Source organism: Salmo salar, chromosome ssa18, assembly GCF_905237065.1.
Source record: "Salmo salar chromosome ssa18, Ssal_v3.1, whole genome shotgun sequence".
Taxonomy (NCBI): Eukaryota; Metazoa; Chordata; class Actinopteri; order Salmoniformes; family Salmonidae; genus Salmo; species Salmo salar.
The window spans coordinates 9,682,838-9,697,035 of record NC_059459.1 but is presented as its reverse complement, the minus strand read 5'-3'; the positions used below and the strand labels follow the sequence as shown (position 1 = coordinate 9,697,035).

Here is a 14,198-nt window from a genome sequence, read left to right as displayed (position 1 = left end):
TTACACCCCAATCTCAGAGTTGTTGTGGTTGTGCTGACTGGTGCTGGTCTGGTCCTCATCTGTGGGCACTGGGGTAAAAATGCAGGCTGTGCTGAGCTGGTGCTGGTCTCGCCCTCCTCCATGAGCGAGGGGTTCCAATGGACGCTGTTGTTCTGGTAGCTGGCCATCATACGTGGGCGAGGGGGTCCCACTAGGTAGGCTGTATCTGTCCTCCTCAGGACTATCCTAAGGAACACATTTTTTGGGGGGAATGTACACTGAACAAAAATATAAACACATGTAAAGTGTTGCTCCTATGTTTCATGAGCTGAAATAAAAAATCCCAGAAATGTTACATATGCACAATAAGCTTATTTCTCTATTTTTTGCCACAAATTTGTTTTCATCCCTGTTAGTGAGCATTTCTCATTTGCCAAGATAATCCATCCACCTGACAAGTGTGGCATATCAAGAAGCTGATTAAACAGCATGATCATTACACAAGTGCCCCTTGTGCTGGGGACAGTAAAAGACCATAAGCTGCCTCCAACTTTGTTTTAAATAATTTGGCAGTACATCCAACTGACCTCACAACCGCACAACCCCTCACGTGTAACCATGCCAGCCCAGGACCTCCACATCTGGCTTCTTCAACTGCAGGATCGTCTGGGGGGTGGGGGGGTGCTGAGGAGTATTTCTGTCTGTAATAAAGCCGTTTAGTGGGGAAAAACTCATTCTGATTGGCTGGGCCTGGCTACCTAGTGGGTGGGCCTGGCTGCCAAGTGGGTGGGCCCATGGCTGTACCCCTGCCCAGTCATGTGAAATCCATAGGTTAGGGCCTAATGAATTTATTTTAATTGATTGATTTCTTTCTATGAACTGTAACTCAGTAAAATCTTTGTAATTGTTTTATGTTGCGTTTATATTTTTGTTCAGTATAGCTACATACCCACACTTTCATATCAAAGCAGTAGGATCTGATCTTATGGGAACAAGTTGCTTCAATTGATGTTTATTTACCTGGGAGTTCAAGTTGGATACAGAGGCTCTCTGCTTATATGGGGCGCCAGAAAGTGCAGTATCTGAAGGATGAAGATTTGTCTTCCCGTGCCCCTTCCATCAGCACTACCCGAGGGCGCCACCTTCCTGGCCTTGGTGTAATGTGTCGTCAGTCTTCCATCGTGTTTCGACTTCTTCCACTGAAAGTCAAAGCAAAGGGGAAATTTTGAACAGTGTTTTCAGGAGGAAAGAGCAAGAACTTCTGCAAATCATTCAAGCTTTATGGACTTTGAGCCAATCTCTTCAAAGTCAAGTTGTCGGCCGCTGTAGAGCATTGTGATTCTACAAGTAGAAATGTCAGGGTCGTCTCTATCAAGTAGGTACACCTTTTGTTCTAGCAAGAGAAGGAAAGGCCTCCTACTGTGATATGTACCTATCGGCAGTCAGATTCTCGGTGTGTTTCACACTTTAGGAGCAGGACAATTTCTCTTTAAACTTCTGGCAAAACTCTTATGGTGATCAGTTTTTAACTCACAACTTGTGCTCATACCACTACAAAATATGTAGTAGCTTGTCTCTCCGTTGACCAATTTCATATGCATTTGCTCAGCACGGTATCTATTAATGGTCTTTAATGCAATTTTACACTGTATTTATGCACTCAAAATGTGCTTTGAATTTTATTTTTTTATGAAAGCGTGTCCATTTTCACTGTATGGATCCTACGCCATGACATGACACTTCACACAGCCCCTCCGCATTGGTCGGTTAGCAATTTGCCTTTTAAGCACAATGCATTGTGGGATCCGACTGCTTAATCCTGGGGCATTAGAATGGAGGATACATTCCTGCTGGCAAAATAATTGCCCTCTCATCACGGAGGTGACTCGGGAACATCCCAATTACCACTCTTACCAAACCTCTGCCATCACTCTTGAGAGTGGAAGGAAGACTATCTTGTTAAAGAAGGGGTGGAGGAAGAGGAGCGAGTGATTTGACCTTGGCCATCTGTCTGTAGGAGAGTGCCGATAGGACAAATGCGACGTGCATGTAAAGCAGCAGGTCCCGTCTGAATGCAGACTCACTGCCATGCTCCACCACGCACTGCACGGTCATACTGCCAGGCCAGCCCTGCAGCAGACAGGATGATATAAGGTCTGACAAGAGCGATCAATATTTTAACAGATATGAAATCCAAAAAAATGACATTTGAGGTGTATTTGAAATTATGTGGATCTGGGCTGAGCAACAAGCGTGACATCAATCATTAAACACTCGTCCTCTTTTAGCCCACAGCTCTGAGGGGAAGGAGGGCCAGTAGAGAGGGGTTGGACTGGTTATCTCAGTATTCAAAGTCAAAATAATGTACTTCTGTATTCCTCCCCAGGAGTGGAAAATCAATGGGAAAACTTTGCAGAGCTCCTGGACTGTCCATGCTGTGATGGCAGGCAGGGTGTGCGTGCTGTTGGACAAAGACTGGTGTTTTTTTTTTTACTGCCGTGTGTTTGTGGAGTTTATATTGTCTGATATGTTTGTTTGTTTCACTAGAGCAGTAGGTAACACAGACCCCCGTCTTTGTCGTAACGAGTCCCTATCGACTCTCCAAACGCAACATTGACTGAATAGCTACTGTTTTTCTATGAGTGTTTGTGTGTGTGTGTGTGTATATCTGTGTCTGTGCACTGCATTCGTCTTTGCTTTTGTGTCAGTGTGTCTGTGTTAGTGGATTACCTGGACCCATGCCGGAGGCTCAGTGTGTTATGACTAGCGGTGTAACGGTACACGTATTACCGAAACATTCGTATGGGGTCCTCGGTTTGGTCCGAACTGTGAACCCGAATGAATACATGAACAAATACACACATATCATACATATATTTATATATACAGTACCAGTCAAAAGTTTGGACACACCTACTCATTCAAGGATCTTTCTTTATTTTTATTAAATTACACATTGAAGAATCATAGTGAGTACATCAAAACTATGAAACAACACATATGGAATCATGCAGCAAGCAAAAAGTGTTAAACAAATCAAAATATATTTTATATTAGAGATTCTTCAAAGTAACCACCCTTTACCTTGATGACTGCTTTGCAAAGTCTTGGCATTCTCTCGACCAGCTTCACCTGGAATGCTTTTCCAACAGTCTTGAAGGAGTTGCCACATATGCTGAGCACTTGTTGGCTGCTTTTCCTTCACTCTGCGGTCCAACTCATCCCAAACCATCTCAATTGGGTTGGGGTTGGGTGATTATGGAGGCTAGGTCATCTGATGCAGCACTCCATCATTCTCCTTCTTGGTTGGGTCATTGTTCTGTTGAAAAACAAATGATAGTCCCACGAAGCGCAAACCAGATGGGATTCTAAATCAATCACAGACAGTGTCACCAGCAAAGCACCCCCACACCATCACCTCTCCTCCTCCATGCTTCACGGTGGGAACCACACATGCGGAGATCATCTGTTCACCTACTCTGCGTCTCAAAAAGACATGGCGGTTCGAACCCAAAATCTCAAATTTGGTCTCATCAGATCAAAGGACATATTTCCACCTGTCTAATGTCCATTGCTCGTGTTTCTTGGCCCAAGCAAGTCTCTTCTTCTCATTGGTATCCTTTAGTAGTGGTTTCTTTGCAGCAATTCGACCATGAATGCCTGATTCACGCAGTCTCCTCTTAACAGTTGATGTTGAGGTTTGTCTGTTACTTGAACTCTGTGAAGCATTTGTTTGGGCTGCAATTTCTGAGGCTGGTAACGCTAATGAACTTATCCTCGGCAGCAGAGGTAACTCTGGGTCTTCCTTTCCTGTGGCGGTCCTCATGAGAGCCAGTTTCATCATAGCGCTTGATGGTTTTTGCGACTGCACTTGAAGAAACTTACGTAAGTTCTTGAAATTTTTCGTATTGACTGACCTTCATGTCTTATAGTAAGGGTGGACTGTCGTTTCTCTTTGCTTATTTGAGCTGTTCTTGCTATAATATGGACTTGGTCTTTTACCAAATAGGGCTATCTTCTGTATACCACCCCTACCTTGTCACAACACAACTGATTAGCTCAAACGCATTAAATAGGAAAGGAATTCCACAACTTAACTTTTAACAAGGCACACCTGTTAATTGAAATGCATTCCAGGTGACTACCTCATGAATCTGGTTGAGAGAATGCCAGGAATGTGCAAAGCTGTCATCAACGCAAAGGGTGGCTATCTCAAATATATTTTTATTTGTTTAAAACTTTTTTGGTTACTACATGATTCTATATGTGTTATTTCATGGTGTTGATGTCTTCACTATTATTGTACAATGTATAAAATACTAAAAATAAAGACAAACCTTTGAATGAGTAGGTGTGTCCAAACTTTTGACTGGTACTGTATATGCTATGCTTATGCTGCGTTGTATACCCCTTGAGTAAATCTGAGCTGAAAAAAGATTGAAGGCAAATCCTGGGGCAAATCATCATTCATTGTATATATCCCTGTGGAGCACATCATTGATTTGTTTGCGGTTCATAGTAGTATTTGTAGAAGATTGAATTGTGCTGAATTGACGATGCATTAGGTGTGTTCTCCAAGGGTGATATTCTGACACCAGAAGTGTTCATTACCTATTTTAACCACAAACAGCCATAAATAAGACCGTAATGAGTCCGGACTGGATATTTACGGCCGGATCTAATCAGAGATAAATAGAAATCTCTCACCAAGTTATTGACAGGATGCATAATTTATTGGACATTTGTGTTAAATCACCCCACAGGGTTGTATTTCTGTGGTATTTACTCGTATGTCCCTAAGGTCACCATCTCACAGTTCACCTTTCCACTCTTCTGTCCACAGGATTCTCAGTAACAACAAGATCTCACTACTGAGAAACGCCTCCTTCTTTGGCCTGACAATCCTGGAGAAACTGTAAGTAAGCCATCTGCTGCAGGGAATTTTTCTGTTTGTCTTCCCCTGAGCCATAATAGCTGTCATCATGAAAATGACCCTGCCTGCGCTGTGAAAGGGACAGTGCAAAGGGATAGCCATGGGAGCTAGGGTAACGCTCAAGGGGCGGTTGTTGTTAATGCTAGCCCAAATCAAGTCATTGACTGCATCCACCTTCAAGCCACCACACTTAACCTCAATTGCCTGAGTCAATGTCTTAAAATGCATAATACATAAATTGTAAGTTGGTACAATTTGGCTTTGTAATGTGATGGGGCACTGATTGTGATGATAACTCTGCTGTCAGTTGAGATGTCACCGTGGTCTGCATACAAATTAATTTCTAAGTCAAATTTCTCCTTGTGGACAATAAAGTATATCATATCATATATATATATATATATACAGTGGGGGGGAAAAGTATTTGATCCCCTGCTGATTTTGTACGTTTTACCACTGATAAAGAAAGGATCAGTCTATCATTTTAATGGCAGGTTTATTTGAACAGTGAGAGACAGAATAACAACAACAATATCCAGAAAAACGCATGTCAAAAATGTTATAAATTGATTAGCATTTTAATGAGGGAAATAAGTATTTGACCCCCTCTCAATCAGAAAGATTTCTGGCTCCCAGGTGACTTTTATACAGGTAACGAGCTGAGATTCGGAGCACACTCTTTAAGGGAGTGCTCCTAAACGCAGCTTGTTACCTGTAAAAAAGACACCTGTCCACAGAAGCAATCAATCAATCAGATTCCAAACTCTCCACCATGGCCAAGACCAAAGAGCTCTCCAAGGATGTCAGGGACAAGATTGTAGACCTACACAGGTCATGTTGTTCTTCACATTACCATCTCTGGTAAACACACACTATGTCAAATAAAATCTACGTTTATTTGTCACATGCACAGGATACAGAAGGTGTAAACGATACAGTGAAATTGTTACTTGCATAGAAGCAAAAACAGAAAGTGTCCATATAAAAATATTGTATAAATATTTTAGAATTATTAGATGTTGCATACCCAGACACTTGTCTAAATTGATGGGTCATGTGAAAGAAATGATATAACCACCCCCCTATTGTCTAGACATGTACACGTGTTCATGAAATACAATAGAGGGCCCTAATCACCCCCAGACACACCTGGCTACCTTGATGGGTCATGTAATCATCTGGCGAAGTGGAGTCTTTTGTTTAGACAAATAGTTAGCTAGCTATATGTTTGTAATGTTTGTATTGGTATTAGTAGTAGTATGAGTTGGGATTTTGCTAGCTAGCTAGCTAGCTAAACAAAAAAACGGGATAATCCCAACTCATACTACTACCAATACAAACATTGTCATAGCTGGAGTATGAATCTGCAGGAAGCTAAAGCTAACCAACTAGGTTCAGTGTTGGTTAGCTAACATTAGGCTATAACTAGCAATGCACCTGAAACCCCACTTCTTTAAGGAATACCTGGGATAGGATTAAGTAATCCTTCTAACCCTCCCCCCCTACCCTCCCCCCCAAAAAGATATAGATGTACTATTGTAAAGTGGTTGTTCCACTGGATATCATATGGTGAATGCACCAATTTGTAAGTCGCTCTGGATAAGAGCGTCTGCTAAATGATGTAAATGTAAATGTAAATGAATAATATTACTACATAGATCATACATGTAATGTTAGCTAGTGTCACGTCCTGACCATAGAAAGCTGTTATTTTCTATGGTAGAGTAGGTCAAGGCGTGACAGGGGGGTTTTCTAGTTTAGTTTTTCTATGTTGTTATGTTCTAGTTTTGTATTTCTATGTTGGGTTTTGTTTGGGATGATCTCCAATTAGAGGCAGCTGGTCATTGTTGTCTCTAATTGGAGATCATACTTAAGTAGGTGTTTTTCCCACCTGGGTTTGTGGGAGATTGTTTTTGAGTACGTGTATGTTAACTCTTCGTCACGGTTTGTTGATTTTGTTTATTCAGTTTATTTTGTATGTATTGCATAGTTTCACAGTTCAATAAATATGTGGAACGATAATCACGCTGCACTTTGGTCCGCTTCATCCTACGACAACCGTGACAGAATCTCCCACCACCAAAGGACCAAGCAGCGTGGTCAGCAGGACAAATGGACATGAGAGGAAATCCTGGATGGGAGAGGACCCTAGAGGCAGGCCGGGGAATATCGCCGGTCAAGAGAGCAGATGGAGGCTGCGAGAGATGAACGGCAAATATATGAGGCACTAGCACGGCAACAATGGAAGCTCGAGAGGCAGCCCCAATAATTTTCTTTGGGGTTGCACACCGGGAGACTGGCAGAGTCAGGGTGGAGACCTGAGCCAACTCCCCATGCTTACCGTGGGGAGCGCGTGACGAAGCAAGCACCGTGTTATGCAGTGATTCACAGCCCGGTGCGATCTGTGCCCGCGCCCCGCATTTGTTGAGCTAGGTTGAGCATTCAGCCAGGAAGGGTGGTGCCAGCCCAGCGCTCCTGGTCTCCAGTTCGCCTTCTCGGTCCAGGATATCCTGCACTGGCCCTGCGCACTGTGTCGCCAGTGCGTATTCACAGCCCAGTGCGTCCTGTGCCAGCGCCCTGCATTTGCCGGGCAAAAGTAAGCATCCAGCCAGGACGGGTTGTGCCAGCTCTACGATCGAGACCTCCAGTGCGCCTCCACGGCCCAGTATATCCTGTGCCTGCCCCACGTACCCGGCCTCCAGTGAGCGTATCCAACCCGGTACGCCCTATGCCTGCTCCTCGCACTTGCCCTGAGGTGCGTGTCACCAGTCTGGCGCCACCTGTGCCAGCCCCACGCATCAGGCCTCCAGTGCACCTGCCCAGTCCGGGGTGTCATGTTCCTGCTCCCCGCACTCGCCCTGAGGTGCGTATTACTAGTCTGGCGCCACCTGTGCCAGCCCCACGCATCAGGCCTCCAGTGCGCATTCCCAGTCCAGAGCTTCCAGCGACAGTTCCCAGTACAGAGCTTCTGGCGACAGTTCCCAGTCCAGAGATTCCGGCGACAGTTTCCAGTCCAGAGCTTCTGGCGACAGTTCCCAGTCCAGAGCTTCCGACGACAGTTCCCAGTCCAGAGCTTCCGGCGACAGTTCTCAGTCCAGAGCTTCCGGCGACAGTTCCCATTCCAGAGCTTCCGGCGACGTTTTGCATTCCGGAACCTCCTGAGACGGCCTCCAGTCCGGAACCTCCTGAGACGGCCTCCAGTCCGGAACCTCCTGAGACGGTCCGCAGTCCGGAACCTCCTGAGACGGTCCGCAGTCCGGAACCTCCTGAGACGGTCCGCAGTCCAGAACCTCCTGAGACGGTCCGCAGTCCGGAACCTCCAGCGACGGTCCGCAGTCCGGAACCTCCAGCGACTGTCTGCAGTCCGGAACCTCCAGCGACGGTCCGCAGTCCAGAGTCTTCAGCGGCGGTCCGCAGTCCAGAACCTCCAGCGGCGGTCCGCAGTCCAGAACTTCCAGCGGCGGTCTGCAGTCCAGAACCTCCAGCGGCAGTCTGCAGTCCAGAACCTCCGGTGATGATCCGCAGTCCAGGTCCTTCGGCGACGATCCAGAGTCCGGTGACACAAAAGCGGAGGGATCAGCGGGCGGAGCGGGGTTTACGCCCCGAACCGGAGCCGCCTCCTCTGCTGGAGGATCCGCGGGATGAGAAGGTTCTGCGTACTGCACCAGAGCCGCCATAGACATTTGTCACCCCCCTTACCCCCCCTTTTTTTTTTGGTGCATTCGGAGTCCGCACCTTTCGGGGAGGTACTGTCACGTCCTGACCATAGAAAGCTGTTATTTTCTATGGTAGAGTAGGTCAGGGCGTGACAGGGGGTTTTTCTAGTTTAGTTTTCTATGTTGTTATGTTCTAGTTTTGTATTTCTATGTTGGGTTTTGTTTGGGATGATCTCCAATTAGAGGCAGCTGGTCATCGTTGTCTCTAATTGGAGATCATACTTAAGTAGGTGTTTTTCCCACCTGGGTTTGTGTTTGATTGTTTTTGAGTACGTGTATGTTAACTCTTCGTCATGGTTTGTTGTTTTTGTTTATTCAGTTTATTTTGTATGTATTGCATAGTTTCACAGTTCAATAAATATGTGGAACGATAATCACGCTGCACTTTGGTCCGCTTCATCCTACAACAACCGTGACAGCTAGTGAGCCAGCAAGCTAATGTTAGCTAGTTAGCTAACAGTACGCTTTATCTTGCAATGAAAACAACTTTCTGACAAAATTAGAAACTACATCTGAAAATGTAGCTAGAATCTTACCCATATACATGGATGAATGCTTCACGGCAGACTGGAACCATTTAACTTTTTTTGTTTGTCGCTACATCTTTTTTGGCCAGTGTGTCAAGTCCCTCCAGTTCACACTCACTGTTGCGTGTGCAGAAAGTAGCCCATCACAACTTTTTCGAACTGATCTGTCGATAGCGCCTGCTAAATTCAGGGCATCAATGTTGTTGACAAAAGAAACAAAACCTTTGTAGTTCTCGATGGCTCACGTTATATCTTTCAAAAACGCTGTGGTAGAAAGGACTATTAACACATACTGAGCAGATCACATTATAGACAGAAGCATTCTATATGGCAGACCAATCCAAACTTATCTCCCGGCATGTCCAGCCCATTAATTATCTAAGCCAATCATAGCTAGCGGGAAGGTACCTATCTTTTCCCGTGGTTAAACCAATTAGGCTTGTAATTAAAAAAGTGTCTTTGTATTTACAGATGGAATACAAGTTTGCTATTAAGGCACATGAAAGTTCACATATTCCAGAAGGCATTTCTGCCAAAATATCAAAAAATAATTTTTAAAAAGACGTTCAAATGCCTCTCCTGTGATGTATTGACGTGTGAGATACGCCTAACTTCCTGAAACGGATCACGTGTGTATATATATATATACAGTATACATATACAGTGACTTCCGATAGTATTCAGACCCCTTGACATTTTTTGTTGTTGTTACGTTACAGTCTTAATCTAAAATGGATTAAATAATTACAAATCCTCAGCAATCTACACACAATACATCAGCTGTCAGAGCAGCTTACCGATCACTGTACCCGTACACAGCCCATCTGTAAATTGCACACCCATCTACCTCATCCCCATATTGTTATTTCTTTTTTTTGCTCTTTTGCACCCCTGTATCTCTGCATGCACATCATCATCATCTGCTCATCTATCACTCCAGTGTTATTGCTAAATTGTAATTATTTCACCTCTATGGCCTATTTATTCCATTTTACATTTTAGTAATTTAGCAGACGCTCTTATCCAGAGCGACTTACAGTAGTGAATGCATACATTTCATTTCATGCATTTAAAAAAAAAAAAATTGTACTGGCCCCCCGTAGGAATCGAACCCACAACCCTGGCATTGCACACACCATGCTCTACCAACTGAGCCACAGGGAAGACCATTCCCTTACCTTCCCTAATCTTACTACATTTGCACAAACCGTACAAAGATTTTTCTATTGTGTTATTGACTATACGTTTGTTTATCCCATGTGTAACTCTGTGTTGTTGTTTTTGTCGCACTGCTTTGCTTTAGCTTGGCCAGTTCGCAACTGTAAATGAGAACTTGTTCTCAGCTGGCCTACCTGGTTAAATAAAGGTCAAATAAATGTAAAAAAATAAAAATAAATAAACACCATAATGACAAAGTGAAAACAGGTTTTTTGAAAGTTTGGGAACCACTGCTCTACAACATTACGAATAATCTTCCAGCGATCACACACTGGTTAATATTCAGTGTTGCATACAGTGTCTCTACTGGATGTCGTAGAATATTGTTTAGTGCTTAATCCTTGACATTCCATTTCAATTTGATGAGTAATCCATTTCTTTATCCCTCATGTCTTTTAATGATGACCCTCCCTGTACTGTTTAGAGAATGATGTCATCGATCTCAGTGTGATTGAGTTGTGCCATTAAGGACTGACCCTCTGATGATATACCCCACTGATTTGATGGATAGACAATAGCTACTGGTCCAGATCCAGGTCAAGGTTCTTCATCTATTCTGTGACTTTTGACCTCATGGCTGCCAGCTGTAGCTATTGGCAGCGCCTGCCGACTGTGCTCTTACGAGCGGTGGGTGCCAAAGCACTGCTTGCAGGTGCCCTCAGTGAGTGGGCTGTGACGGCCAGCTGTTGCAAAGTCTGCCGTTTGGCACCCAGAGGGCCGTGGTGCTGACTAACAAGCTTACCCAGCACAGTCTGTGATGGTGTGGAGTGTACTCTACCACACTGTGACCAGAGTCCTCATTACTGTACCCTAGATCTGGAAGGAAGAGGATGTATCTAGACACATTAGGATGAGGCTGAGCTGATGATTATACAGCATATTGCTTCGTTACTCAAGCATTTGAGGGTTTGGCATGCATGCACCATCTGTGCTGCTGTGTTGTGTGTACTCTACCACTGTGAGTGTAACAGAGTGTCCCATTACTGTACCCTGGAACTGGAAGAGGAGCAGAGGTAGTTGGACATATTAGAATGACACTGGGCTGATGATTATACAGCATATTTCCTGGTGATTACTTAATAATTTGAGGGCATGGAATATGGTTCTGATAGTTTTAAAGATGGTATGATTATTGAGCTGCTGCCTATGTACCATTGATTGGCATATATTTGCAACCACTTGCTCAAAATTGAGATTTATGTTCGTTGCAATCCTTTTGCCTTTTATGTCACCCATGCTGAAATATGTAGATATCATTCACCACATCAGAGAAGAGATGTGCTGGGTGGTGGCCTGGGCTCAGTGTATGTCAAAGTGGGTCAGATTTATAGCATGCATATGAACAAAGCACACCATAAATATGTCATGATTTGACGATTTACCAGTTCAATGCTTTCCCACAATGTAAACTATCCCCATTCCATATAATTTAATTTCCTTGAATCCTATGTCATCACATTGAGAATTCAATAATAGTATGACCAAAGTAGCATGTGATATGTATGTACAGTGCATTTAGAATGTATTCAGACCCCTTGACTTTTTCCACATTTTGTTACATTACAGCCTTATTCTAAAATGTATTTAAAAAAAGCAAAAACAGCTTTTTTTGGTGCAAATGTATTAAAAATAAAAAATAAATACTACATTTCCATAAGTATTCAGACCCTTTACTCAGTACTTTGTTGAAGCACCTTTGGGCAGCAATTACAGCCTTGAGTCTTCTCGGGTATGACGGTACAAGCTTGGCACACCTGTATTTAGGGAGTTTCTCCCATTCTTCTTTGCAGATCCTCTCAAGCTCTGTCAGGTTGGATGGGGAGCATCGCTGCACAGCGTCCTCCAGACGTGAGTCTTGGCATTCAGGCCAAAGAATCTCGTTTCTCATGGTCTGAGAGTCTTTAGGTGCCTTTTGGAAAACTCCAAGTGGGCTGTCCTGTATCTTTTACTGAGTAGTGTCTTCCGTCGGCAACTCTACCATAAAGGCAGAGTTGGAGTGCAGCAGAGATGGTTGTCCTTCTGGAAGGTTCACCCATCTTCACAGAGGAACTCTGGAGCTCTGTTAGACTGACCATCGGATACTTGGTCACCTCCCTGACCACGCTCTTCTCCCCCGATTGCTCAGTTTGGCCGGGCTGCCAGCTCTAGGAAGAGTCTTGGTGGTTACACATTTATTCCATTTAAGAATAATGGAGGCCACTGTGCTCTTGGGGGATCTTCAATGCTGCATTCATTTTTTGGTACCCTTCCCCAGATCTGTTTCTCAACAAAATCCTCTCTCGGAGCTCTATGGACAATTCCTTCAACCTCATAACTTAGGTTTTTCCTCTGACATGCACTGTCAACTGTGGGCCTAATATAGACAGGTGTGTGCCATTCCAAATCATGTCCAATCATCAATTGAATTTACCACAGGTATCATGACTCAGGATATGACCCAGATGCAGATACGGGAGGCATATAGTAAGAGTTCTCAGATAATGTATTACAAACATAGGGCAGGCAAAGGGCAGGTCGAGGACAGGCAGAGGTTCATGATCAGGTCAGAGTCAGGCAGGTACAGGACGGCAGGCAGGCTCGGGGTCAGAGCAGGCAGAGGTTCGTAATTAGGTCATAGTCAGGCAGGTACAGGACGGCAGGATTGGAAACAGGAGACAAAGGCCTGTGAGACATTTTTTATCCTAGACACATGACAAGTGGGATCTATACAGAGGGTACGGGGCAACAGAAGACGAACAGCAGAGGGGCGAAGAATCTTGGAGATGGGGAAAGGGCCAATAAAACCGGGGGAAAGTTTGCGGGACTATACCTGGAGGGGCCGATCCCGAGTGGACAGCCATACCCTCTGCCCGAGGCGATAACGTCGATACCTGGAGGTGGTCTTGAGGAGAGCGTCCCACCTACTCAACAGCCAGTGTAATCCCGTGGCGCGATATTCAAATACCTCAAAAAATGCAAAAACTTCAATTTTTCAAACATATGACTATTTTACACCATTTTAAAGACAAGACTCTCGTTAATCTAACCACACTGTCCGATTTCAAAAAGGCTTTACAACGAAAGCAAAACATTAGATTATGTCAGCAGAGTACCCAGCCAGAAATAATCAGACACCCATTTTTCAAGCTAGCATATAATGTCACATAAACCCAAACCACAGCTAAATGCAGCACTAACCTTTGATGATCTTCATCAGATGACAACCCTAGGACATTATGTTATACAATACATGCATGTTTTGTTCAATCGAGTTCATATTTATATCAAAAACCAGCTTTTTACATTAGCATGTGACTAGCATGTGACTAGCATTCCCACCGAACACTGCCGGTGAATTTACTAAATTACTCACGATAAACGTTCACAAAAAGCATAACAATTATTTTAAGAATTATAGATACAGAACTCCTCTATGCACTCGATATGTCCGATTTTAAAATAGCTTTTCGGTGAAAGCACATTTTGCAATATTCTAAGTAGATAGCCCGGCATCACAGGGCTAGCTATTTAGACACCCAGCAAGTTTAGCACTCACCAAAGTCAGATTTACTATAAGAAAAATGTTATTACCTTTGCTGTTCTTTGTCAGAATGCACTCCCAGGACTTCTACTTCAATAACAAATGTTGGTTTGGTCCCAAATAATCCATTGTTATATCCAAATAGCGGCGTTTTGTTCGTGCGTTCAAGACACTATCCGAAAGGGTAAATAAGGGTGACGAGCATGGCGCATTTCGTGACAAAAAAATTCTAAATATTCCATTACCGTACTTCGAAGCATGTCAACCGCTGTTTAAAATCAATTTTTATGGCATTTTTCTCGTAA

At 43.9% G+C, this 14,198-nt stretch overlaps 1 protein-coding gene across 1 annotated transcript in view; it reads left to right on the top strand.

The window, feature by feature from the left end:
- Window positions 1–14,198, top strand: part of LOC106576780 (adhesion G protein-coupled receptor A3-like) — a 167,569-nt gene that overhangs the window by 49,249 nt on the left and 104,122 nt on the right. The window contains exon 2 of the mRNA XM_014154178.2: window positions 4,823–4,894. Within this exon, the coding sequence (XP_014009653.2) occupies window positions 4,823–4,894 (72 nt within the window). The remainder of the gene's footprint in view (window positions 1–4,822; window positions 4,895–14,198) is intronic.